The 23,004-nt window shown below is 42.2% G+C and overlaps 1 protein-coding gene across 1 annotated transcript; it reads left to right on the top strand.

The window, feature by feature from the left end:
- The first annotated feature begins 70 nt into the window (after window positions 1-70).
- On the top strand, window positions 71-21,019 carry DCTN5 (dynactin subunit 5). The gene is made up of 6 exons (XM_004268579.4): window positions 71-229; window positions 992-1,060; window positions 9,426-9,544; window positions 12,991-13,102; window positions 16,876-16,978; window positions 20,300-21,019. Exons 1-6 carry the CDS (start codon window positions 182-184, stop codon window positions 20,395-20,397), a joined length of 549 nt encoding a protein of 182 aa, XP_004268627.1. The 5' UTR covers window positions 71-181; the 3' UTR covers window positions 20,398-21,019.
- Window positions 21,020-23,004: the final 1,985 nt, after the last annotated feature.

Below are 23,004 nucleotides of genomic sequence, written 5' to 3' on the forward strand. Positions count from 1 at the left end.
GCAGCCAGAGACCGCAGAGCAATGGAGCGAGGCCAGCTAGCGGAGAGCCGAGCTATGGATGAGACCGCAGACCGCCCAGAGCGGAAGTGGAGGAGCAGCCGGAAGTAGCCGGAGTCTGAGGCGGAGAGACAGGCGGACAGACTTTGACAGGAGCCGGAGCTGCGCAGGGGGGTTGGTGGCCATGGAGTTGGGCGAGCTTCTCTACAACAAGTCCGAGTACATCGAGACGGTGCGCGTGTCCAGACATCTGCCCTCCCCTCTCCAAGCCTGCATCCCCTGAGGCCGCCGTCTCCATCCTGTCCCTGCCCCACCCCAGGTCCCTTTGGCGTTTAGTCCGAGATACGCAGTGAGAGTTCATGTATGGTGTGGCTTCGTTATGCATTCCTTGCATGGCCAGTTTAGGCTTTTTAAAATTTATTCCTGATTTCCTCGTAGAGATAAAACGCCTTCCAGAAAGCAGGACAAGTCTCATCCATCCTGATAATTACAGCTCTGGGCTTCAGGCCTTTAAAAAAAATTTTTTTTTTAAACTAACGTCATAATTTATTACTACGTGCTAAAGACTGTTAGGTTCTTTTTTGTTTGTTTGTTAGGTTCTTTATAGTCAATACAAAGTATATGTAGATGTGTGTTAATTGCTCGAAACCGGGTTAGTGCTCAGTCGGCATTACCCTTTATTTTTTCATTGAATTCTCACAACTCTATGCTATTGGTAAAGTCATTATCCTGTTTTTAGGGCTGTAAAACCGACGTGTAGAAATGAGAGTCGCTGCCGCTAGGCTATAGACGTACCACGTCCAATTTCTGGGTCTGTTCCTTGAATCCCTAAGTTCCTAATTCATCCTTGCTTTTTTGATATCCTGACTCATTCCATTGCAGACGACACCCCTTTGCAAGTCCTTTTCTCTCCAGTATGAGCTTTCTTGATGGAAACCTGTAGCCCAGAACCCACTCAGTTTGCTCACCTCGTTTTTCTGCTCTTTCCTTTCAGGCATCTGGGAACAAAGTTAGTCGCCAGTCTGTACTGTGTGGAAGTCAGAACATCGTTCTCAATGGCAAGGTAAGGGACGGAGCCTGCTCCGGGATGCGTATTTCTGCTTTCTTTCCACTGATTATCACATTAGCAGGGCAGATGAAATGTTGTCCCCAATTTATTGCTATATATGCTAAAATTCTCTCTCTCTTTTTTAATGCTCCAAATTGGATTTATTGAATACAAAAAATATGCAGTAAAAAGAGGCAACAGAAAGCCTTTTTCCTGTTATTCCAGGCACAAAATACAATGACACCTAGCACTGAAATTATTGGACAGTATTGTAGTGTGTCCTGTATTACTGGACACAAAACATAAATAGACAGCACAGTATTTTAGTGTAGAAACTAAAGTGATACTGATATAATTATCTGTTTACTAATTAATGATTCATTATTAACTGAAACTTAAAATTAATTTGAGAATTGGGAAAGGTAACCAAAATCTGAAATGCATTTGAGAAATGGAATGTGAAAGGCTCAGAATCTTGTAGTCTGAATAAACTGAAATAGCACAGAGATGAGCATAAACCTGGGATAATATTAGAACACTTTAGAACCAGAGAAAATATCAAGATATATTTGAGCTTGACAAACACTGAAGTCCATAGTTTCTTCCTGCCATTAGGAGCACTCAATTTTCCTTGAAATATTAAATCTGTAACTTCTAGAGGTAAAATAATCTCATTGTAATCAAAAGATCACAGATATTTTCAGTAGAGACACAATTACTGTGTCTGTTACCCCATCATACCATGAGATTTAATAGAAAAGAAATAGAGTTTGGTAGTTAGATATAATTAGTAATTATAGATACACTGTTTTAGTACAAAATTAGAAAATTCAGTTAACTCCATCTGACTCGTTAGCAAATATGTGGAGTTTTCTTTGAAATCCTTCAGCTAATTCCAAACCATTTTCTGTGATTTTGTAGGGAAGATTTGTGTGTGTGTGTGTGTGTGTGTATTTATGACAAAATTCGCCACTTTAAGCACTTTGAAGTATACAGTTCATTGACATTAATTATATTCACAGTGTTGTGCAATCATCACCACTATATCTATTTCTAAAACATTTTCACCACTCAGACGGAAGCTCTGAACCCATTAAGGAATAACTCTCATCCCCTTTCCTCCCAGACCCTGGTAACCTCAATCTACTTTCTGCCTCTATGAATGTGCCTATTCTAGATATATGTCATTTAAGCACAGTCATGCAAGATTTGTCCTTTGGGCTGGCTTATTGCACTTAGCATAATGTTTTCAAGGCTCATCCACACGTATCAGAATTTTATTCCTTTTCATGACTAATATTCCATTGTATATATGTATATTTTATTTATTCATCTGTTGATGGACACTTGGATTGTTTCTACCTCTCCACTATCGTGAGTATTGCTGCAATGAACATTGGCATACAAGGATGTATTTGAGCTCTGTTTTCAGTTATTTATTACATACCTAGGGGTGGGGGTGTCTGGGTCATATGGCAGTTCTATTTTTCAGCTTTGCGAAGAACTGCCAAATTGCACCATTTTACGTTCCCACCGCAATGCAAGAGAGTACCAATTTCTCATGAACACTTGTAATTTTCTGGGTTCTTTTTTTTTTGGATGTGTATATGAAAGGTATTCAATATTTCATTGTGTGTTTTTTTCTTAATTAGTTACTTTATTTATTTTATTTTTGGCTGCGTTGGGTCTTTGTTGCTGTGCGCGGGCTTTCTCTGGTTGCGGCGAGCGGGGGCTACTCTTCATTGCGGTGCGCGGGCTTCTCGTTGTGGTGGCCTCTCATTGTGGAGCATGGGCTGTAGGTGTGTGGGCTTCAGTAGCTGTGGCACGTGGGCTCAGTAGTTGTGGCTCATGGGCTCTAGAGCTCACGTTCGGTAGTTGTGGCGCACTGGCTTAGTTGCTCCGCGGCATGTGGGATCTTCCCAGACCAGGGCTCAAACCTGTGTCCCCTGCATTGGCAGGCGGATTCTTAACCACTGCACCACCAAGGAAGCCCCTCATTGTGTTTTTTTTTTTAATTAATGTTTTATTGGAGTATCATTGATTTACAATGTTGTGTTAGTTTCTGCTGTACAGCAAAGTGAATCAGCCATCCATATACATATATCTACTCTCTGCTAGATTCCATTCCCATATAGGTCATTACAGAGCACTGAATAGAGTTTCCTGTGCTATACAATAGGTTCTTATTAGTTATCTTTTATATATATAGTAGTGTAATTTGCATTTCCCTAATGTCTAATGATGATGAACATCTTTTATCTTATTGGCCATTTGCATATCTTTGGAGAAATATCTATTCAGTCCTTTGACCATTTTAAAATCTTGTCTATTTGTTGTTGAATTGTAGGAGTTCTTTATATTCTGGGTGTTAAATCCTTATCAGATTTATGATTGCAAATATTTTCTACCATTCTGTAGGTTGTCTTTTTACTTTCTTGATAATGTTCTTTTTACTTTCTTGATAATGTTCTTTGATGCACAAGAGTTTTTAATTTTGATGAAGTCCAGTTTATCTATTTCTTCTTTTGTTGCTTAAGTTTTTGATGTTGTATATCTAAGAATCCTTGCCAAACCCAAGATCATGAAGATGTACTCCTGTGTTTTCTTCTAAGAGTTTTATGGTTTTAGCACTTGTATTTAAATGGTTGTTGATCCATTTTGAGTTAATTTTTGCATATGATGTGAGGTTGGGGTCCTAATTAATTAATTTTGGGGGGGGTGGAATTCTACTTGTCCCAGCACCACTTGTTGAAGAGATTGTTCTTTCCCCATTGAATGGTCTTGTCATCCTTATAGAAAATCATCTGGCCACAGATGTATGGGTTACTTTCTGCACTCTCAATTCTATTCCATAGTTGATATATCTGTCCTTATGCTAGTTCTACACTATTTTGGTTACTGTAGACTTCTAGTAAATTTTATAATCAGGAAATATGAGTCTTCCAACTTCTTCTTTTTCAAGATTGTTTTGGTTATTCGGGGCCCTCTTTCTTTTTTGAAAGGTGTTTTATTTGGCAATATTTGGTGCACACAGAAGACTGATATGTGATATATATGTTATGAAGCATAAAAATTAAATCAACACCATGAACCCACCACCCAACTGAAGAACTGGAACATAATCAATGCATAATAATACAGTACAGCCTGAAGTTCCTCTCCCATTTCTTTCTTCTACCTCCTTCCAAGATGATGCCACTATTCTGAACTTTTTCTTATAAATTCTTTATTTTTCAAAACAAAATTTTTACCACATATGTGTGTATTTCTAAATAATATATATTGTTTAGCTTTACTTGGTTTTCTGTGACTTACTATTTTTACTCTCAGTTATTGTAATAATGACAATAGAAAACATATATTACATTTAGTAAGTAACATCATTCTCAGCTTAGTTTCTAAGATTCATTGTGGTTTATGCATTTTCACTGCTGTGTACAATTCGGTTTATCCCGTCTTTTATAGGTGGATAGTTATTTTGTTTCCAGCTTTTTGTTATTATGAACAATCCATTTTTGTTTCCAGCCCCTGCCCCTTTCAGAACTTTGACATTTCTGTTTTCCATCGGGTGTCACAGTGCCTGCAGGAAGAGACAGGGATCAGATGAGCAAAGAGGACTGGGTGTAAACCAGAATGGTGGGGCCTAGTGAATTGGAGAATACAGAACCTAGCTAAGCTTGGGCTGATTGTTGCCATTGGGAGTGCAGACCTGTACTTGCAGAGCTTCTGATTTTCTCAAAAGAAACTGGAAATCTGGATTTTTTTTAAATGTAAAATGTCCTACTATTCACATAATAGCATCTAATTTAAATGATAAAAATGGCTGCAGAGGCCAGAGAAAACCATTTCTAGGTACAGCCCTCAGACCCCCAACTTGCCACCTCTGCCTTGTCCTTGTTGAGTTCGGTGAAGTCTGCTTTAATACTGTTTTTCTCCCTGAGAGGTCTTTTTAGGCACCTCCTTTCATTTTAACACCCTGTTGCCTCTTTTGTTTTGTTTTGTTTTAAATACAGTACACGGCCTCTCCCGTTGCAGAGCACAGGCTCTGGACGCGCAGGCTCAGCTGCCATGGCTCACGGGCCCAGCCGCTCTGCAGCATGTGAGATCTTCCCGGACCGGGGCACGAACCCGTGTCCCCTGCATCAGCAGGCGGACTCTGAACCACTGCGCCACCAGGGAAGCCCATGTTGCCTCTATTTTTAATCTGACTTCTCTTCTTTAGCTCCATTCTTTATGAGATAGGAAACCAGGGTTTGAATACCACTTGCTAAATTTCTTTGACCATCTGTGATATCGTTTCTTTCTTATGTTTTTTGTGTGTTTGCTTCCTCAGTGGGAATGTAATTTAGGCTGACTGAGGGACTTATATGGATTTTCTTTATTTCTAGATTAAGATTGTTATCTTTACTTAAAACACAATAAAACAATAACAGCCATTACCAAATACTCAGAACTCTTGGTATTCTGTTTTCTTCCAAAAGAAAAATAAGTCATTTTCTCTGATTGTAGATGGAAACACAAGCTGAAAAACAATGATTGAAGTAAATTAAGGATCTCAGATGAAAGAATTATGTACTAGAAATAGACATCTCTCTAAGCTTGAAGAAGATAGCTTTTAAAAACCAAGAGAGGAATTCCCTGGCAGTCCAGTAGTTAGGACTCGGCACTTTCACTGCTGGGGCCTGGGTTCGATCTCTGGTCAGGGAGCTAAGATCCCGCAAGCTGCATGGCACAGCCAAAAAAACAAAAACAAAACAAAACAAAACAAAAAAACCAAGAGGACCTGTAATACTTTACAATCAGCAACAGATGTGAAAATTTCTTTTTACGCATAGAGGTTTTATAGACTGAACATATGTGGGTCAGATTGGTAAACTCTTCCAGGTGTGAGCCCATTTCTTTTTCAGTATCTTCTCAGAGCCTCATGTTCTGGCTAGTGATTTGTCTAAATTCACCTATATTTGAGGTGTTCCCATCTACTTCTCTAGCCTGACCTTCTATCTTGGGCCCCAGACCTTTATTTACAACTGCCTGTTGATCATCCCACAGATTCCACAAACTCAGAATTTCAAAATTGAATTTATCATCTAATCCCCAGAATTGCTTACCCTGTCCTAGATTCTTTTTCTCTTACCCAACATCTAAACAATGACCGAGTCATATAAAATCTCTTCTTTTTTTTTCTTTTTAAATATTTTATAATGGAACATTAAAAAAAATCATTTTTAGGACTTCCCTGGTGGCGCAGTGGTTAAGAATCTGCCTGCCAGTGCAGGGGACATGGGTTCGAGCCCTGGTCCGGGAAGATCCCACAGGCCGTGGAGCAACTAAGCCCGTGCGCCGCAACTACTGAGCCTGTGCTTCTAGAGCCCACGAGCCACAACTACTGAAGCCCACGTGCCTAGAGCCGAGCCCGTGCTCCGCAACGGGAGAAGCCACCGCAATGAGAAGCCCGCACACTGCAACGAAGAGTAGGCCCCGCTCACCGCAACTAGAGAAAATCCCACACACAGCAACAAAGACCCAACACAGCCAAAAATAAAATAAATAAATTTATTTTTTAAAAAATCATTTTTATTTAGGTATATTACATACAATAAAGTGTACCCATTTTATTTTATTATTATTTTTTTTTGTGGTACGCGGGCCTCTCACTGTTGTGGCCTCTCCCGTTGCGGAGCACAGGCTCCAGACATGCAGGCTCAGTGGCCGTGGCTCACGGGCCCAGCCGCTCCGCGGCATGTGGGATCTTCCCAGACCGAGGCACGAACCCATGTCCCCTGCATCGGCAGGTGGACTCTCAACCACTGTGCCACCAGGGAAGCCCAAGTATACCCATTTTAAATATGCAGTTTGAAAAGGTTTGGCTGATGGGGACATCTATGCAACTAGTACCACAGTCAAGATATAAAATATTTACATCACCCTAGTTTCCTTGTGTCCCTCTGCAGTCAAGCCTTCTTCTAGCTTTGCCCAGGTAACCTATGTAAAACGAATAGAGGTTAGTTTTGCATTTTCTCAAGTTTCCTGTAATTGGAATCATGTACTTTTTGGGGGGGGGGTCAGCTTCTTTCCCTCAGCATAATGTTTTTGAGATTTATCCATGTTGTTGGATATATTCATGGATTAGTAGTTCATTACTTTTTATAGATGAGCAGTATTGTTATGGAACTTTTAGGACACATTTAAGAGTAGAGAGAACAGGGCTTCCCTGGCGGCGCAGTGGTTGAGAGTCCGCCTGCCGATGCAGGGGACATAGGTTTGTGTCCCGGTCCGGGAAGATCCCACATGCCGCAGAGCGGCTGGGCCCGTGAGCCATGGCCGCTGAGCCTGCGAGTCCGGAGCCTGTGCTCCGCAATGGGAGAGGCCACAACAGTGAGAGGCCCGCGTACCACAAAAAAAAATAGAGTAGAGAGAACATATAATGAGTCCCTATATACTCATTCTCCGGCTTCTACAATTAGCAATATTCTGGCATTCTTGCTTCATCTCTATACTCACCTGCCAAGTTCAAACCAATTTTGGAGTGGAATATTTTAAAGCAAATTGCAAGCATAATATTATTTTACCCATAAATATTTCAATGTATATCACTGATATTTAAAGGCTTTAAAAAATGTATAGAAGACCGTTATTATATTTTTTAAAAAGCCAGTCTTTCCCTAATATCATCTAATCTAATCCTCAGTCCATGTTCAGTCTTTCCATTATCTTTTTTTTTTGGCTGCGTTGGGTGTTCGTTGCTGTGCCCGGAATTTCTCTAGTTGCGGCGAGTGGGGGCTACTCTTCATTGCGGGGTGCAGGCTTCTCTTTGCGGTGGCTTCTCTTGTTGCGGAGCACAGTCTCTAGGCATGTGGGCTTCAGTGGTTGCAGCACGCAGGCTCAGCAGTTGCAGCACACGAGCCCTAGAGCGCGTGGGCTTCAGTAGTTGCAGCGTGCAGGCTCTAGGGCTTGCGGGCTTCAGTAGTTGTGGCACATGGGCTCAGTAGTTGTGGCACACAGGCTCTAGAGCGCAGGCTCAATAGTTGTGATGCATGGGCTTAGTTGCTCCGCGGCATGTGGAATGTTCCCGCACCAGGGATTGAACCATGTTCTCTGCATTGGCAGGCGGATTCTTAACCACTGCGTCACAAGGGAAGTCCCTCCATTATCTTAAGATGTCTTTTTACAGTTGGCTTGTTCAAATCAGGATCCAGACAAGGTCAGGTACACATTACTGTTTGGTTGATGTGTTTCTTAAGTCTCTCTGAATCTGTAACAGTTCTCATTCCCTGCCTCGTTTTTCTCCGCATGCCATTTATATGTTGAGGAAACTGGCTCACTGTCCTGCAGTATTTTCAAATTTCTGAATTTGGCTGATTCTGTTTACACAGTGTTGCTTAATGTGATCTCTGTCCCCCTCTCCTTCCTCTAAATTGGTAGCTAGATCTAAAGGATTGCTCAGATTCCTCTACCTCTGATTTATTTCTCTTTCCCTGATGCACAGCTTTTGCCTTAGGTAAGGCCCACCATCTCGTTTCACCTTGATCCATCTGAAGGGTCACATCCCCTCCAGTCTTGCCTGCCTCCATTCAGGCTCCAGACTGCTTCCAGAGTAATATTTCTAAAATGAAGCTTCGCTTGTGTTAATCCTCTGCTTAGAATCTTTCATTGATTCGTTATACCCGCTAGGGAAAAACATCTGAACTTCTGTACTCAGCACAGGTAATTCTTCATGATCTGGTCCCTTGCTTACTTTCCCAGCCGCAACCTCAGCCACGTGCACTTTTTTTTTTTAAACCTCATTTATTCAGCAGACGTTTCAAGAATGCCTACTCTTTACCAAGTATGGGGCATTAGTTCCCCCCAGTTTCTGGGTTGTGTTATTCAGCCCCTCCTGGCAACCTCTGGGGAAGCCAGATATCACACCTTGCAGTGTAGCACATAATCTAGGTCCAGAAATTGGGAGAGGAAGCAGAACCTCAGTGGGTCCACCTCTGGAGCATGAAGTTGGAGATAGTACTGTTAGGAGATTAGACAAAGGTGGGAACAGCCAGGACTCTCACTGAGCAAGCAGCCAAGGCTTGGGGGCAGGTGGAACCAAGTGCATCTGAGGAGATACACAGACCAGGTCTGCCACAGGTATTCTCAATAAATGTTTGTCCATCCATTGAGTCCTATTCATGGGATAATAAGGGCAAAGCCTGTGATGTACTGGGAACATCTTGAACTGCAATCAGTATTATGAGGGCAATTCTCTTTACCTTAAAAGTTATCCCTTTTGACAGAACAGGTGATTCAGTAGAATATAGCATAACTCTCAAACTGTCTGGTTTCCTACTCTTTTTCATTATGTTTTAGGCTATGTTAGTAGCTTTTTAAAATATGCTTTGTTTTATAGACCATTGTGATGAATGACTGTATTATTCGAGGGGATCTGGCAAATGTAAGAGTTGGACGTCATTGTGTTGTGAAAAGTCGGAGTGTCATAAGGCCACCATTCAAGAAATTCAGCAAAGGGTATGTAATTTAATGACCTGATTCAGTCTTGGGCAAGATGCTGCTACTGGTGGTACTATCCATGCGTTGAGTTGTGGGGGAAGGAGCAGGTCTACGCTATTGTTTGGGACACTAAGTAAGAATTCACCATAATGAACACAACTCTGGTGTTGGTTGTCTTAGTCTAGTTGGTGGTTAGTTGCCAGAAACAATCCACTTAAGCTGGCAAAAGCAAAGGGGGTTCTGATTAAACAGCCACAGGCATATTTGATGGAATTTAAGGGTAGAAAAAGGGGTCAGGCTTCACAAGGGACTAGAACCTGGAACTGGACAGCTAGCCAGAGTCAAGACCACTATTCTGTCTGACTGCCGCTCTGTTACCAAGGTTATACTGTTTCTTAACTGTTCTTCTCTCTGCACTTCTGCTTCCCTCTTTTTTCTTTCAGCTATATCTTCCGGCTTTTCTAATGGAGCCAACCTTGCTGCCTCAGCCCGTTTTTTTACATCACTTCTCCATTTAGGCTTCCAATGGATACCAACCAGAGATTTTAGGTCCTATCAACAAAATGTTGGGAGAGAGAACACCCCCAGTCTAAAAACAGCCCACCCCCAGTCTAAAAACACCCAGTCTAAAAACAGCTTTGACCCAGAGAGCAGGGTCAAGTCAGGCCCCCTGATCTCTCAGTGGGCATAAGGATTGTCTAAGAAAGGGCATGGACAGGGCAGGAAAACCGACCGCTATGCTTGATATGATGGTATTCTCTTTGCCTCTCTCTCGCTTTGCCCTCCTCGTTCCTACCTATGGCACCATCTGCTTTTCATCCAAGAATTCAGCAAGCATTGATTGAGTGCTTTCCTTATGCCAGTCACTAGGTTATAAGCTGGGCATATACAGATGGATCAAATAGGGTCTCATAACCCAGTGTTAGAAGTAAAACAAACTAGTGAATGTAAAAAAAAGAGACAGACTCACAGATATACCGAACTAGTGGTTACCAGTGGGAAGGAGGAGGGGCAAGACAGGGGTAGGGGATTAAGAAGTACAAATTACTACATATAAAATAAATAAGCTACAAGGATATGTTTTACAGCACAGGGAATAATAGCTAATATTTTATAATAACTATAAGTGGAGTATAACCTTTAAAAATTGTGGATCACTGTGTTGTACACCTGAAACTTATATATTGGAAATAAACTATACCTCAATTAAAAATACAACAACAGGGCTTCCCTGGTGGCGCAGTGGTTGGGAGTCCGCCTGCCGATGGAGGGGACACGGGTTCGTGCCCCGGTCTGGGAAGATCCCACATGCCGCGGAGCAGCTGGGCCCGTGAGCCATGGCCACTGAGCCTGCGCATCCGGAACCTGTGCTCTGCAATGGGAGAGGCCACAACAGTGAGAGGCCTGCGTACCGCAAAAAAATAAAATAAAAAAACAACAACAATAACCTAGTGATAGAAAGAATTACATAAACAGAAAGCTACTATAGAATGTGATGCTGTAACATGATAGCCACTATAGAATGGGATACTCCTGTCAATGGGGCATGAACATGGTTAGGGAGGAACAGAGAAGAGGGCAGCTAACTCAGACTACCATACCTGGGTGTATATCATGCAGGAATCGTCCTGCATTTCCCATAGTGATGTTGGGCTCCAGGCTTTTATTATGTACAGGAATTGGAGCAGGGAGTCATTGTAAATCATATGAAATTTAGATGAAAGCATTTGCTCATTAGCTCAGAAGGCTATTTTTTTTTTTTTTTTTTTTGGCCGTGCTGTGTGGCATGTGGGATCTTAATTCCCTGACCAGAGATCGAACCCGGGCCCCCTTCAGTGGAAGCACAGAGTCTTAACCACTGGACCACCAGGGAAGTCCCTCAGAAGACTGTTGAGGGGAGGGGACTTCCTTGGTGGTCCAGTGGGTTAAGATTCTGTGCTCCCAATGCAGGGGCCCCGGGTTTGATCCCTGGTCAGGGAACTAGATCCTGCATGCATGCTGCAACTAAGAAGTCCACATGCTGCAACTAAAGATCCCATGTGCCACAACTAAGACCCAGTGCAGCCAAAATATTAATAAATATTTTTTAAAATTAAAAGAAAGGACTATTGAGTGGAAATCAGAAAACCCTGTGACACCTTTTCATGGTTTCATACAGTGACTGATGCTCTGCTAGAGTTGTTGACTCCACCTCCTGATAAAGGCATTATTGGGCTGGATATGGTCCAGGAAGAGGACTGAGAATGAATAAGAAGCTTATTGGTGAATGGAGGGAAGTGTAAATTAGAATAGTCCACATGAGAAATATAGAAATATGAAAGTGTAAATAGCAACACGTGAATAGAAGGTGAATGTCGATTTCCTCCCCTGTATATCTCAATACCAGGACCAGCTGATAGTATAAAGTTTGGAGTTTTTAATTTAAAATTAAGGAGTTGATAGTACTGTTGTAGACTATGATAAGATCAAGGAATCCATTGCCACACAAGGGGTCCAGACCAAAAATGCAAATGAATTAAGGAAGATTTAAATAAAGTATAGGTCTGTGGAGGACAGGTATCATCTCTGACAAAATATTCCTGATAAAATAGAACACAGGACTGGAAAGAGCCAGTGAGCATCCAGCTGCTTTATATTAGTTCTAGTCCAAATATTTTACATCCCAAGGTACCGAAATTTCTTGTAAATATGATCACAGACCACAGTCAATGACATTTGAGGAGTCCTGGAGAATGGGAATGATGTCACAAGTCTGGAGAAAGCCGACTGACTCCTTAAGTCCTGGCTTAAATGTCACTTTCAATTACTTAACCTCCAGTCTGAGTAAAGTCTCTGTTATATGCGCTCATAATGTGTTATTTTTCCTCTGTAGCACTTATCACAGTTGTAACTAATTACTTATTTAATCATTTATTTAGTCTCTCTTTTCTTCTCTTGTTTGTAAGCTCCATGGGCATGATTGCATCCCTTTTGCTCACCATTGTATTCCCCAGTTCCTAGCACAGAGTCTGGCATATAGTAGACTCTCAATAAAACCAGTCAGTATATAAATTTTTAGCATGTTGAGAATTATATCCCATGAACCTCACATCAGTCCCCTGAAGGATTATAGAGCAGATTAATGAAAATGTGATCTGTGGGCATTTTCAAAGGAGGCAAGAATGAGCAAAACATTCATTTGTTTTTTTTGGTGCCAGATTTTTTAGCTTTGAAGGTTTTGCTCTCACTGTTCTGCTATTTCCTTTCAAATTTCCTTGGTCTAATATTTCTGATTTCGATTTAGTAGTCACATGCATCTTCTTCAACATTATAGAATTCGTTAAGCCTGAGGATTCTTTCCTTGCTAGGAACAGTCTTATTAAGAAAAGACGATGGAGTTGAGATTACGATCTTTAGTTCTATAAACCTTGACCAAAAGTATATCACCTTGACCTTTCTTTGTTCACCTTCTTTTTATTCTATAGCGTTGCATTTTTTCCTCTACATATTGGGGACCACGTCTTTATTGAGGAAGATTGTGTGGTCAACGCAGCTCAGATTGGCTCTTACGTTCACGTTGGCAAGAACTGTGTGATTGTGAGTATGGTGACTTGGCTGGCTGAGCAGCCTCACTCTCTCTCTAGCTCGTGTCCCTCACATCAGTGGGCTTCTGCTTCTGTCATCAAGCAGGGTAGAAGTCCTTTCTGGTCTACTGGTCTATGAGAATTATTACTGAATTTGGAGTTTTTCCTAGGCATTAATAATCATGGCTAACCTTTATGGAACCTCTTCCATATGACGTTAAACTCTTACCTTTGATTATTTCATTTAATTCTCACAACCATCCAAGGATACTAGGTACTGTTATTATCCCTGTTTTCAGGTGAGGAGACTGAAGACCTTCGATATTAGGGGATTTGACAAGGCTAGTAAATGGTACTGCTGGGATTTGAACCCTAGTGGTATGAATAGCCATGCCGCTATGTGACCTACCTGTTGCTTCACCTCAAGAATCTTACAGTCTGGTGGGGGTGAGGGGATCTTGAAGGGTGCATCAAAATTGGCTCCTAGACCAGAGGAGAATGAGTGTTTCAGGGAAGACATTGGCATGTGTAAGGGTCAAAGTCACCAATGGGCATGACGTTAAGGGAGCTGCACGTAGTTCAGGGTGCTGGGTTTGCCAGGTGCGAGGGGGCCCCTCCCTCAGCAGAACCTGTAGGACCCTGGTCCACAGGTGCCTCGATATCAATTTGTTTAACCCAACCAAGGCTTTCCAAGGCTGAATTTCTTGGTATTTCATAGATGAAGAGGTTGATTTCAGTTAGGATTTCTGAGACCATCCTGAGTAAGAATGTTAATGATCAGAGCCAAACTGCCTGAGTTTTCAGGGAAAATGTCTCCTACATTTTATGTTTGTCCCTCAGATTCTGGGAAAAGCCAAGACCCCTTTCATACATTTAAATGGCCACTCCCCTTAATTTAGAGTCAGTTCTCTGCTCTGGATAAGACTAGGACCCTAAAGTATCAGAAAACCTGCAGAAGCCATGCAGTCACATTCCAGGAGCCATGAGGGCACAGCAAAGGTGGACAGTGCAATGGAGAACCCCACTGCTGAGAAAAACATTCCAGTCTGACTTGTTACTCAGAATTAAAGGGAGTAGTTGTTTTGCCAAATATTCTTCTCCAGGGGAGTCCCTTAGTATGTATTAGAGACAGAATGTCTGTGGTTCGGGCTGACGTTGAGAAAAGGGAGAAGAAATCCATCCTCTCCCCTCACTCTGACTGTTTGACCAAAGCTGGCTTTCCAAGCCACAGCTGGGTTTTCCTGATATTTTCCTCAGCAATGTGAAGACATCACCATAGTAGCCTAGTCCTTTAGCCCCAGAGCCAAATGTCTGAACGGTTAAAATCCAAATGCTATTCCCACAGCTTAGGGAATTCTAGTCCTATTGTTAGGTGCTCTGCTTTTTGTATCACTTTTCAATACATCAATTCATGGTATTGTCATTGTTCAGTATTGACAGGGCTTATTTGCTGAGCCTTTAAAAATTCCCAAGTAATCTCAGGAGAATGATCCTTTGAGAATCTCAGAGCTAGCAGGAACTCATTTAGAGTCCAACTGTCTTCATGACACACGGATCCTTCCTGTAGCATCTCATGTGGTAGTCTAACTTATGCTTGGATATGTGAAGGTGTGGGTGTTAATCAGAATTGCCCAAATGTCTGCAGGAAAAGCCTAACAGGCAATATTAATAGGCACTGTTAACCATGCCATGAGTTTTACTTTTGTCTCTAGTCTTGACAGCATCCCTACGGGCTTGGTTTTATATCCTATTTCACAGGATTTAAGTAACTTGCTAAATAACTTGCATAAGGAGATATGGGTAGCTATAATACTAGCAACATGTAGTTCTTAACTCCTTCTTGGAAAGTTCTCCAGGAAAGAATAAAGAAGTAGTTTCAGCTTTTTATCTCCTCAGCTATTGCCAAGCCATTCATGCCTAAGAAGTACCTGCATTTTTTATTCTGCTGCCATGTAATTGATCAGTTTACCCAGAATTCTCTGAAACCCAATTGAGCACATTTCTCTGAGTGGGCAGAATGGCCAACTCTAGAAAGCAGGTGCCCTCAGGCTGTGTGGTGGCTGGTAGTATACAGTGAGAAGGTTCATTTCCACTGTCCCTCTCTTCCAGGGCCCTGTGTCTGCAGGTCCCTGTCTGTGAATGTGTCCTGCCATATGCAGCACACTCCTTTTACTCAGTGCCCCATGTGCTTAGTCTGAGTTATTAGGAGCTTAGGCGTCATAGGACATCTTTGAGTTAATTTGGGAGTCACCAGGGGAGCTGGCCATCTGCCCAATTTTTGATGTTGCCAATATAATAGGTAATTCGTGGAAGAAAACTTTCCAAGGAGAAATGAGCTGCAGTCATAACTTGCTTCTGACCTAAAGATGTTGCCCAACTTGGCTGTTACCACCCAACTGGAGACAACTTAGTTAGCCACTAAAGAAATTCAGACCTTAGAGGTATAAGCTTTTTAAAAAATTCATTTGGCAATCTACCCAGGAGTTCCTGGACTTACATAAGAGTTAGGTATTTAATACTGGGGGAAAATTTGAACACAACCAAATCAAAGTATCTTTCATATTCTTTGGTAAAATCTAAGATCTAGATGGGTTAGCATTATCCTGGTATTTGTTAGGTGTTCCGCATCTTCAGCCACCTGGGGATGTTTTATCAGATCATCTGACCAGAACACAAGTAAACTTATAGACCCGGATGATGTAAATGCAATCTTTCATTTACTCAGCAAGTTGTCTGAGACATAACTTTAACTGTATACAGAAGGCTCTCCTTTCCCTTAAGCCATGAAAGAGATGAAGTTCCCAGACCTTATTTCTTGCCCCCAAAATGCCGTGGGTGATGGCAGAATTGAAAAGTGATGACAGTGGATAAAGTCAAGCATTATGTCCAGCCTAAACCTTCTAATAACTACCACTTACCCATGGGGGAACAAATGAACTAGTAACTTCATATCCAGAAGAATTTGCCAAGACTTTTCCAGTTGGAATTGGCAAAAGAACAAACAGACCTTAAATTGGTAGGTTCAAAGCGAATGTACTGGCTAATATGAAGCAAGGGTACAGAAGTAGATCCTAATTTCATACATAAGTGACTCTGGGGGTTCAGTTGATGTCATGAGAATTAATCCCCTTCCCTTTTTTGTTTTCCTCTGGGAGGCTCTCAGGCAGGTCCTTTCCTCATGGAAACCAGTGGCTGGTCCAGGATTCTGTCCTGTCCTCTAAAATCCCCATTGGAGAGAGCTTTTCCCAGTAGTCCCAGCAGAAGCCCTGACATTGAGATTCATCATCAGCTCATACGCCGATTGCCTAAACCAGTGGCTGTGGCCAGGCTTGGGGTTCATAGTTTGGGATGGGAGGTGAAGCACATGGACTGAGATGGGGATGGGGTGGTATCCAAGGAAAATATAGCTTCTGTTACCAGAAGAAAGGGAAGTGGATGTTGGACAAGCGAAACAACAGATATCCACTAAATTATTAAAAAAAGGAAGAAAGAAAAGTAAACAGAATTCTTGAAGATTGAATTTCATGTAGTATGAAATGCCTAAGGTAACTTGAACTGTCCCTAGTGTATGACCCCCACCTCAAATTTGTACACACTCACATTTTTACCTCCTGCTTGTCATGTACCACCTGCAATAGGGAATAGTAGCCAAGCCTCTTGTCACTGTCCATGACTATTGTATGATATCATGAATAGAGAAAATATAAATATATTCCACACAGCAGACAAGACAACTTTTACTCCCATTTCCTGGTCTATCTCCTATTAACAAGATTTTAATTTCAGGGGCGCCGGTGTGTGTTGAAAGACTGTTGCAAAATTCTTGACAACACAGTATTACCCCCAGAAACTGTGGTCCCACCATTCACCGTCTTCTCAGGCTGCCCAGGTAACCTTGGGTGTTGATTATTAAAACTCAAGTTTATTTTCTTTCACAAAAGTAATGCATGCGATTTCTATCTCTAACAGTATGTTGATCTAGCTAACTTAAACATTCTCCTGGTACAGAGTACTCAGAAATACTATCTAAAATATAACTAGATAAATCTGTCACCAGCACAGGAAAAGTATGAGGAAGCATGTCTCTCTTGCCTTGGGCTCTGGGTGGAAAAATAAAAAGTGTGTCCAAAGAATTCTATGGCCTTACCTTCACATTGGGTGGGGTTTGAACTTGTACTTCCCGCCCTGCCCAGGAATGCCCTAACTGAAAAGTTACCATAAAACATGCTCTAAGACCAGTGAGAGCTCTAGGACACCTGAGAGAAGCAAATACATTATCTTTTGACCTTTGCCCGTAGGCAAAGCCCTCATGAGCTCAGAGTTCCAAATTACAAACATGTGACGAGACAAAAGCAATCCATGCTCATGCTAGAGAGCTTGGAAAACACCGAAAAGCAAGAAGAAGAAAACCTCACATTTCCCAACCCCCACCTCAAGACAGTCTCTTTTCTTCTACATGTTGTTTTATGCAGTGGAAATCACGTAGCTCATGTAAAGGCACATCACAGATTCACAGATGGAAGATGATATGAAGAGAGAGATTTGACAATATATGATCTCTAACCACTGGGTGGTTTATTTGTTATTCCAATTTTTAAAAATCTCATTATTCAGATCACTGAATGCAAATTTCAAAGATGTACAGAATCATCCACTAGGATTCTTTGGGGAGGAAATGGGCCATTCTGCTCTTTCATGCACCTCTGTTTGCAAAGGAGGAAGAGACTTTTATTAAGTAATTCTCCCCATAATGAGTTCCCACTGTGAGAAAGTTTAATAGTTCTTAGCAAGTGCTATATCAGCACGGTCTTGGCGATTGTTTTAGGAGTTGTGAGACAAGCATCTGAGCTGAGATGAGAAGTGTATTGCTGACGAAATATCTTAATCTCTTTTAACTTATTCAAAGCCCTTAGAACCAATTTATGGTCTTTGAGCACTGATGGCATATGGCAGGGAAGCACTGCTAGATATTTGAAATCCAGATAAACACTGTGTGTGGAAGTTCTGCCTGGGACCTTAGAGATCATTGTATAGGTGAGGAAACTGAGGCCTAGGGAGGTTGAGTTGTACAACGTATCGGAGCTAGCTGGGGGAAAGCTTTGACAAGCACTAAAGACTCCTTATTTATTTATTTAAAAAAAAAATTTTTTTTTTTGGCCCCTCGGCTTTTGGGATCTCAGTTCCCCAGCCAGGGATTGAAACGGGGCCACGGCAGTGAGAGCACTGAATCCTAACCACTAGACCACCAGGGAACTCCCAGAGCTCCTTATTTAGAGTTCAGTACTTTTTGCACTGATAGGGTACTTCCCATGTTTATTTTATGTGACTTCACAAACAAATGCTAACCATCTAGATACTGCTGTTGGCAATCTCCCCCTTTAATGAAGAGGCATAGGGTTGCAGGAAAACTAGCATATTTTTGGAAGGCTCCACAGCATGAAACTGAGTCAAAATGAAAGGCAAACCGTACAGAAAGGATCTGGGTTAGGGACCAAAAACTCAGATGTCCGCAGGAGCCTGGCAGATCATGTAAATGATTGAAGTAATAGCCTATCATAGCTGTTTAAGAATACAGGCATGATATCATGAGAACTTCTGGTGTTTCATGAGGAGCTCAAAATCTGAATTTTTGTATGGTATTTCTGAATTTTTAATTGTTGAGTACTAATTTTTTTTAGGAGATTAAATACTGTACAGACTAAACATATATTTGGAAATCTGACATGGGCTGCTAGTTTGTAAAAGGTGCCTGTGAGAATTGTGTATCTTTTAAGACCATTTTTTCTATCCTCCTTTCTCTTTGTATATATACCAGAGCATATGTGTGTGTTTTTATATGCGTATGAGTGTATAGGTATGTGTGTTTATATATATATTTGTGTATATAATATGAAACTGTTTTTACATGTATAAACAGAATCATACTCTGTTCTGTTAGGAAACTTGCTTCCTTAACAGTATATCTTGGGCATCTTTTCTTGTCAGTATGATGAGATTCACCTCATGCCTTTTAATAGTTTCATGGTTTTCATTGCATAAATATCCCACAGTATAACTAATCATCCTCTGGCATAATGGATCAAAAGAAGTTGCACCTGGTTTTTCATGATTAGAAACTTTGTGCATTGATGCTTTCGTACATATATTGTGCAATTGGGCAAGATTATCTGTAGAATAAATTCTTAAAAGTTGGATTATCAGGTCACAGGGTATGAACTTTTAAAAGTTTTGCTAGATACTCCTAAATTGCTCTTCAAACGGTTGTATGAGTTTACACGTCCACCCAGAGTGTGTGAGAGTGCCTCTTTCCTAGAAATTCTTAAATAGGATTCCTGCATCTTTTGTCTTTCTATAGGGTGTTTCTGTTCTACTTCCATTTGTGATTTGAATATATCTAGCATGTTCGGGCCTTGGATTCAGTTTCATTGTATGAATAGCAGGGCAGTTTCTTCCCTCAAGAGCTCTTACCTTGGCTTGCCCAGCAGGCGTCACCCCAGAATCCAGGGGATGGACGAATCCTTGCCTGGAACAACGTCTGATGTAGTCAGATTTGCCTTAACTTTTCAGGTTATGCCATGATGTACTAACCTCTTTTACCTGGAATATATTTCTCTCTTTTTTTTAATTTTTTTTTTTTTTTTACTTTTTTATTTTTGGCTGCATTGGGTCTTCGTGGCTGTGCGCGGGCTTTCTCTAGCTGCAGCAAGTGGTGGCCACTCTTTGTTGCGGTGCGCAGGCTTCTCATTGCGGTGGTTTCTCTTGTGGAGCACAGGCTCTAGGCATGTGGGCTTCAGCAGTTGTGGCTCGTGGGTTCAGTAGTTGTGGTTCGCGGGCTCTAGAGCACAGGCTCAGCAGTTGTGACGCACAGGCTTAGTTGCTCCGTGGCATGTGGGATCTTCCCGGACCAGGGCTTGAACCCGTGTCCCTGCATTGGCAGGAGGATTCTTAACCACTGTGCCACCAGGGAAGTCCCTGGGATATATTTCTGCATTTTGGGAAAGTATTAGTTGTTTCTCTCACACACACACAAATTCACATCATCTTGAAGATATGGTCAGTGGAAATATTCTGTTAGCACCAAAGATGGAAAACGTAGTATTTAGACATTCATGACTAAAGAAAGGAGACTTCTAGAGGTTTCAACAGAAGTCAGAGCTGCATGTGGGCCTCCTCCGGCTCCTCGTGGTTGACCAGGTCTTTCTTTCCTCAGGACTCTTCTCAGGGGAGCTCCCAGAATGTACCCAGGAGCTGATGATTGACGTCACGAAGAGCTACTACCAGAAGTTTTTGCCCTTGACACAGGTCTAATGTCTCTGCCTTGTGTCTCAAATTCGCTTGAGCTCTAAGATGAACTTGGGGACAAAGTGAGCCAGTCAGCATCTACAAAGAGCTCTTGTGTCTTTGACACCTGCCGCCCTCTTTCTTTCTTTTTTTTTTGGTTTAATTCTTTAGAGTTTCTCAATCCTCCCAGGCTCTAAGCTCTTAAGACTTAATAACAGAACGTCTAGAGGAGTTGTCTCCAAATGCTGTGCTTAAACCGTATCTATTAACAGTCACTCCGTACCGTTATGTGTGGAACATGGACTCATCTGTTTCCAGCACTGCCACCCCTTGGTCCTGTGGGTGGCTGGATGGAGCAGTGCATTCTGTCCCAGTGGGGAGGTTGTGATGCTCTTGAGCTGCCCATGGCCATGAGCTACCACAGTGAGCTCTGCTCACAGGGATCATTCAGCTTCCCTGCTGCTCACACATTTGACCAGTTGCCACAGCTGCTGATAATCTGGAAAAGTGTTTTGCGACTTTTCAGAGCCCAGATTCCTGTTGGCTACTAAAACTTGAAGGGAGGGTAGTTAGTATTTCTCTTCTTTCCAGAGTGACCTGAACTGTCATTTTAATTCAGGGTGACTAATAAAAGACTTTCTAGCATCTATTCTAGGGCCTTGGCTTTCACTAAAAGGGGGGCCCTTAGTGTCCAGATTTTATTTTTGCAAGGTCCCAGGTTTGAGTCTCCCACGTGGGTGGACTAGTCTGGCAGCCACTCCTTGCCTCATGGTGTTTGGGGACAGCAGTATATGCCTTATTTCACTGGAGATGTAGCATTTGTGACACTTGCTCCCTGGCCTAAAACCATTCAACCCACCCTTTCTTTGCCATAACCTCACAGTTCAGACCAAAATATCTGTACTTGGGCCCAATCTCATATGTACATGGGGGCCTCTTAAAATCATTCTGGGGGCACAGAGCCCCAAGGAGTAAACGAAGTTGGCAGGGCCGTTCTTATCTTCTGGATAATAGCACAACCCTTCCTGTTCCTCTCTGGCCTCTTGGCTTAGTAGGAAGATATAGGAGTGAAGACCTGAGAAGGCTGGTCTTGCTTGAAGCCCTGATGCTGCTGTGAATGGGGTAGGACAGTTTAGCCTTGAAGGTTAGTATCTAGCAGCAGCTGTCTTGACTTAATATCTGGTTATGGGGTTTGCAAAAAGAGCTGTATGTAGTCATCTCTGCTAGTTCAATGTAAAACTGCTTTCTGGTTTGTCACTTTTTATGTTTGTACATTAGAAGATTGACACATGAAACAAGTCACTTGAAGGTGATCACTGTCCACCTCCAGCGATGGCAGCCTCTCGTGGGCACTTCACTGTGTGCCTGGTGCCCTTCTGCGGGCTTTATATTCACTTGCCTACCTAGGGCTCACACCAACCCTGTAAGCTGGACGTTATCCCCACTTTACTGATGAGGAAAAAATTCAAAGATATTAGATAACTTGTTCCAGTCTTCGTGGTGAAGAAGTGGCTGACCCAGAAGTCACATACATGTGTGCATGTCTGCCTGGCTCTGCAGCCCACGCTCTTCAGGTCTGCCCTGGTACGATGGGACAGTCTGCTGTGTCCTGATACCAGCAGTCTGTGATGGTTGCAGGTTTTTGGGGAGCCATATCCGCCAGCTCCCTTCCCCTTTTGTGCCACCAAAAAGGTGGATCTTGTAGTTGGCAGAGTTTAGATGTGCCCTAGGCTAACCTCTTGCTTCCTAGAGAAATCTTCCAGGGCGTGTCTGACAGATTCCCTTCCAGCCTGTGTTTGAATACCTGCAAAAGGAAGCTTGCCACTTTATACGACTGTTTTCTTTTTAAATTTATTTATTGAGATATAACTGACATATAAGCTTTTGACTGTCCATTTTGTTGGTGAACAACCAAAATTAAGAGAAAATGGGGTGTTTTTTTTCTGAGTATTTTAAAAATCTTTAAGTAATTTGAGTACATGATTCCAAAAATCCAGTCCAGTTAGTAAAGAAGGGACCTACAATGAAGTAGATTTTCCCAACCCAGAATCCAGTCCCATGTTCTACTTCCCAGGGACAACTACTCAGAACAGTTTTGTGGGTTTTTTTGCGGTACGCAGGCCTCTCACTGTTGTGGCCTCTCCCGTTGCAGAGCACAGGCTCCAGATGCACAGGCTCAGCGGCCATGGCTCACGGGCCCAGCCGCTCCGCGGCATGTGGGATCCTCCTGGACCGGGGCACAAACCCGCGTCCCCTGCATCAGCAGGTGGACCCCCAACCACTGCACCACCAGGGAAGCCCTCAGAACAGTTTTTTTCTTTTCTTTTTTTTTTTTTTTTCAGAACAGTTTTTGATCTGTCCTACCAGTGGTTAGTCTGCGCTTGGCACAAGCAGATATACACATACACACCAACCTCTGTATTCATACAGATGCGAGCACATGCTAGATGTGCTGTCCTGCACCTTGCTGCTTTTACTTAACAGTACCTTAGAGATTGTTCCATTTTGACACAGACAGGTGATAAAAATAACAACTGTTAACGTTTATGGTGTTTACCATGTACCAGGTACTCTTCTGAGTTCTTACCTTTGTTAGTTCCTTTAATCCTCACAATAACCGTGAGGTAGATCCAG

Source organism: Orcinus orca, chromosome 16, assembly GCF_937001465.1.
Source record: "Orcinus orca chromosome 16, mOrcOrc1.1, whole genome shotgun sequence".
Taxonomy (NCBI): Eukaryota; Metazoa; Chordata; class Mammalia; order Artiodactyla; family Delphinidae; genus Orcinus; species Orcinus orca.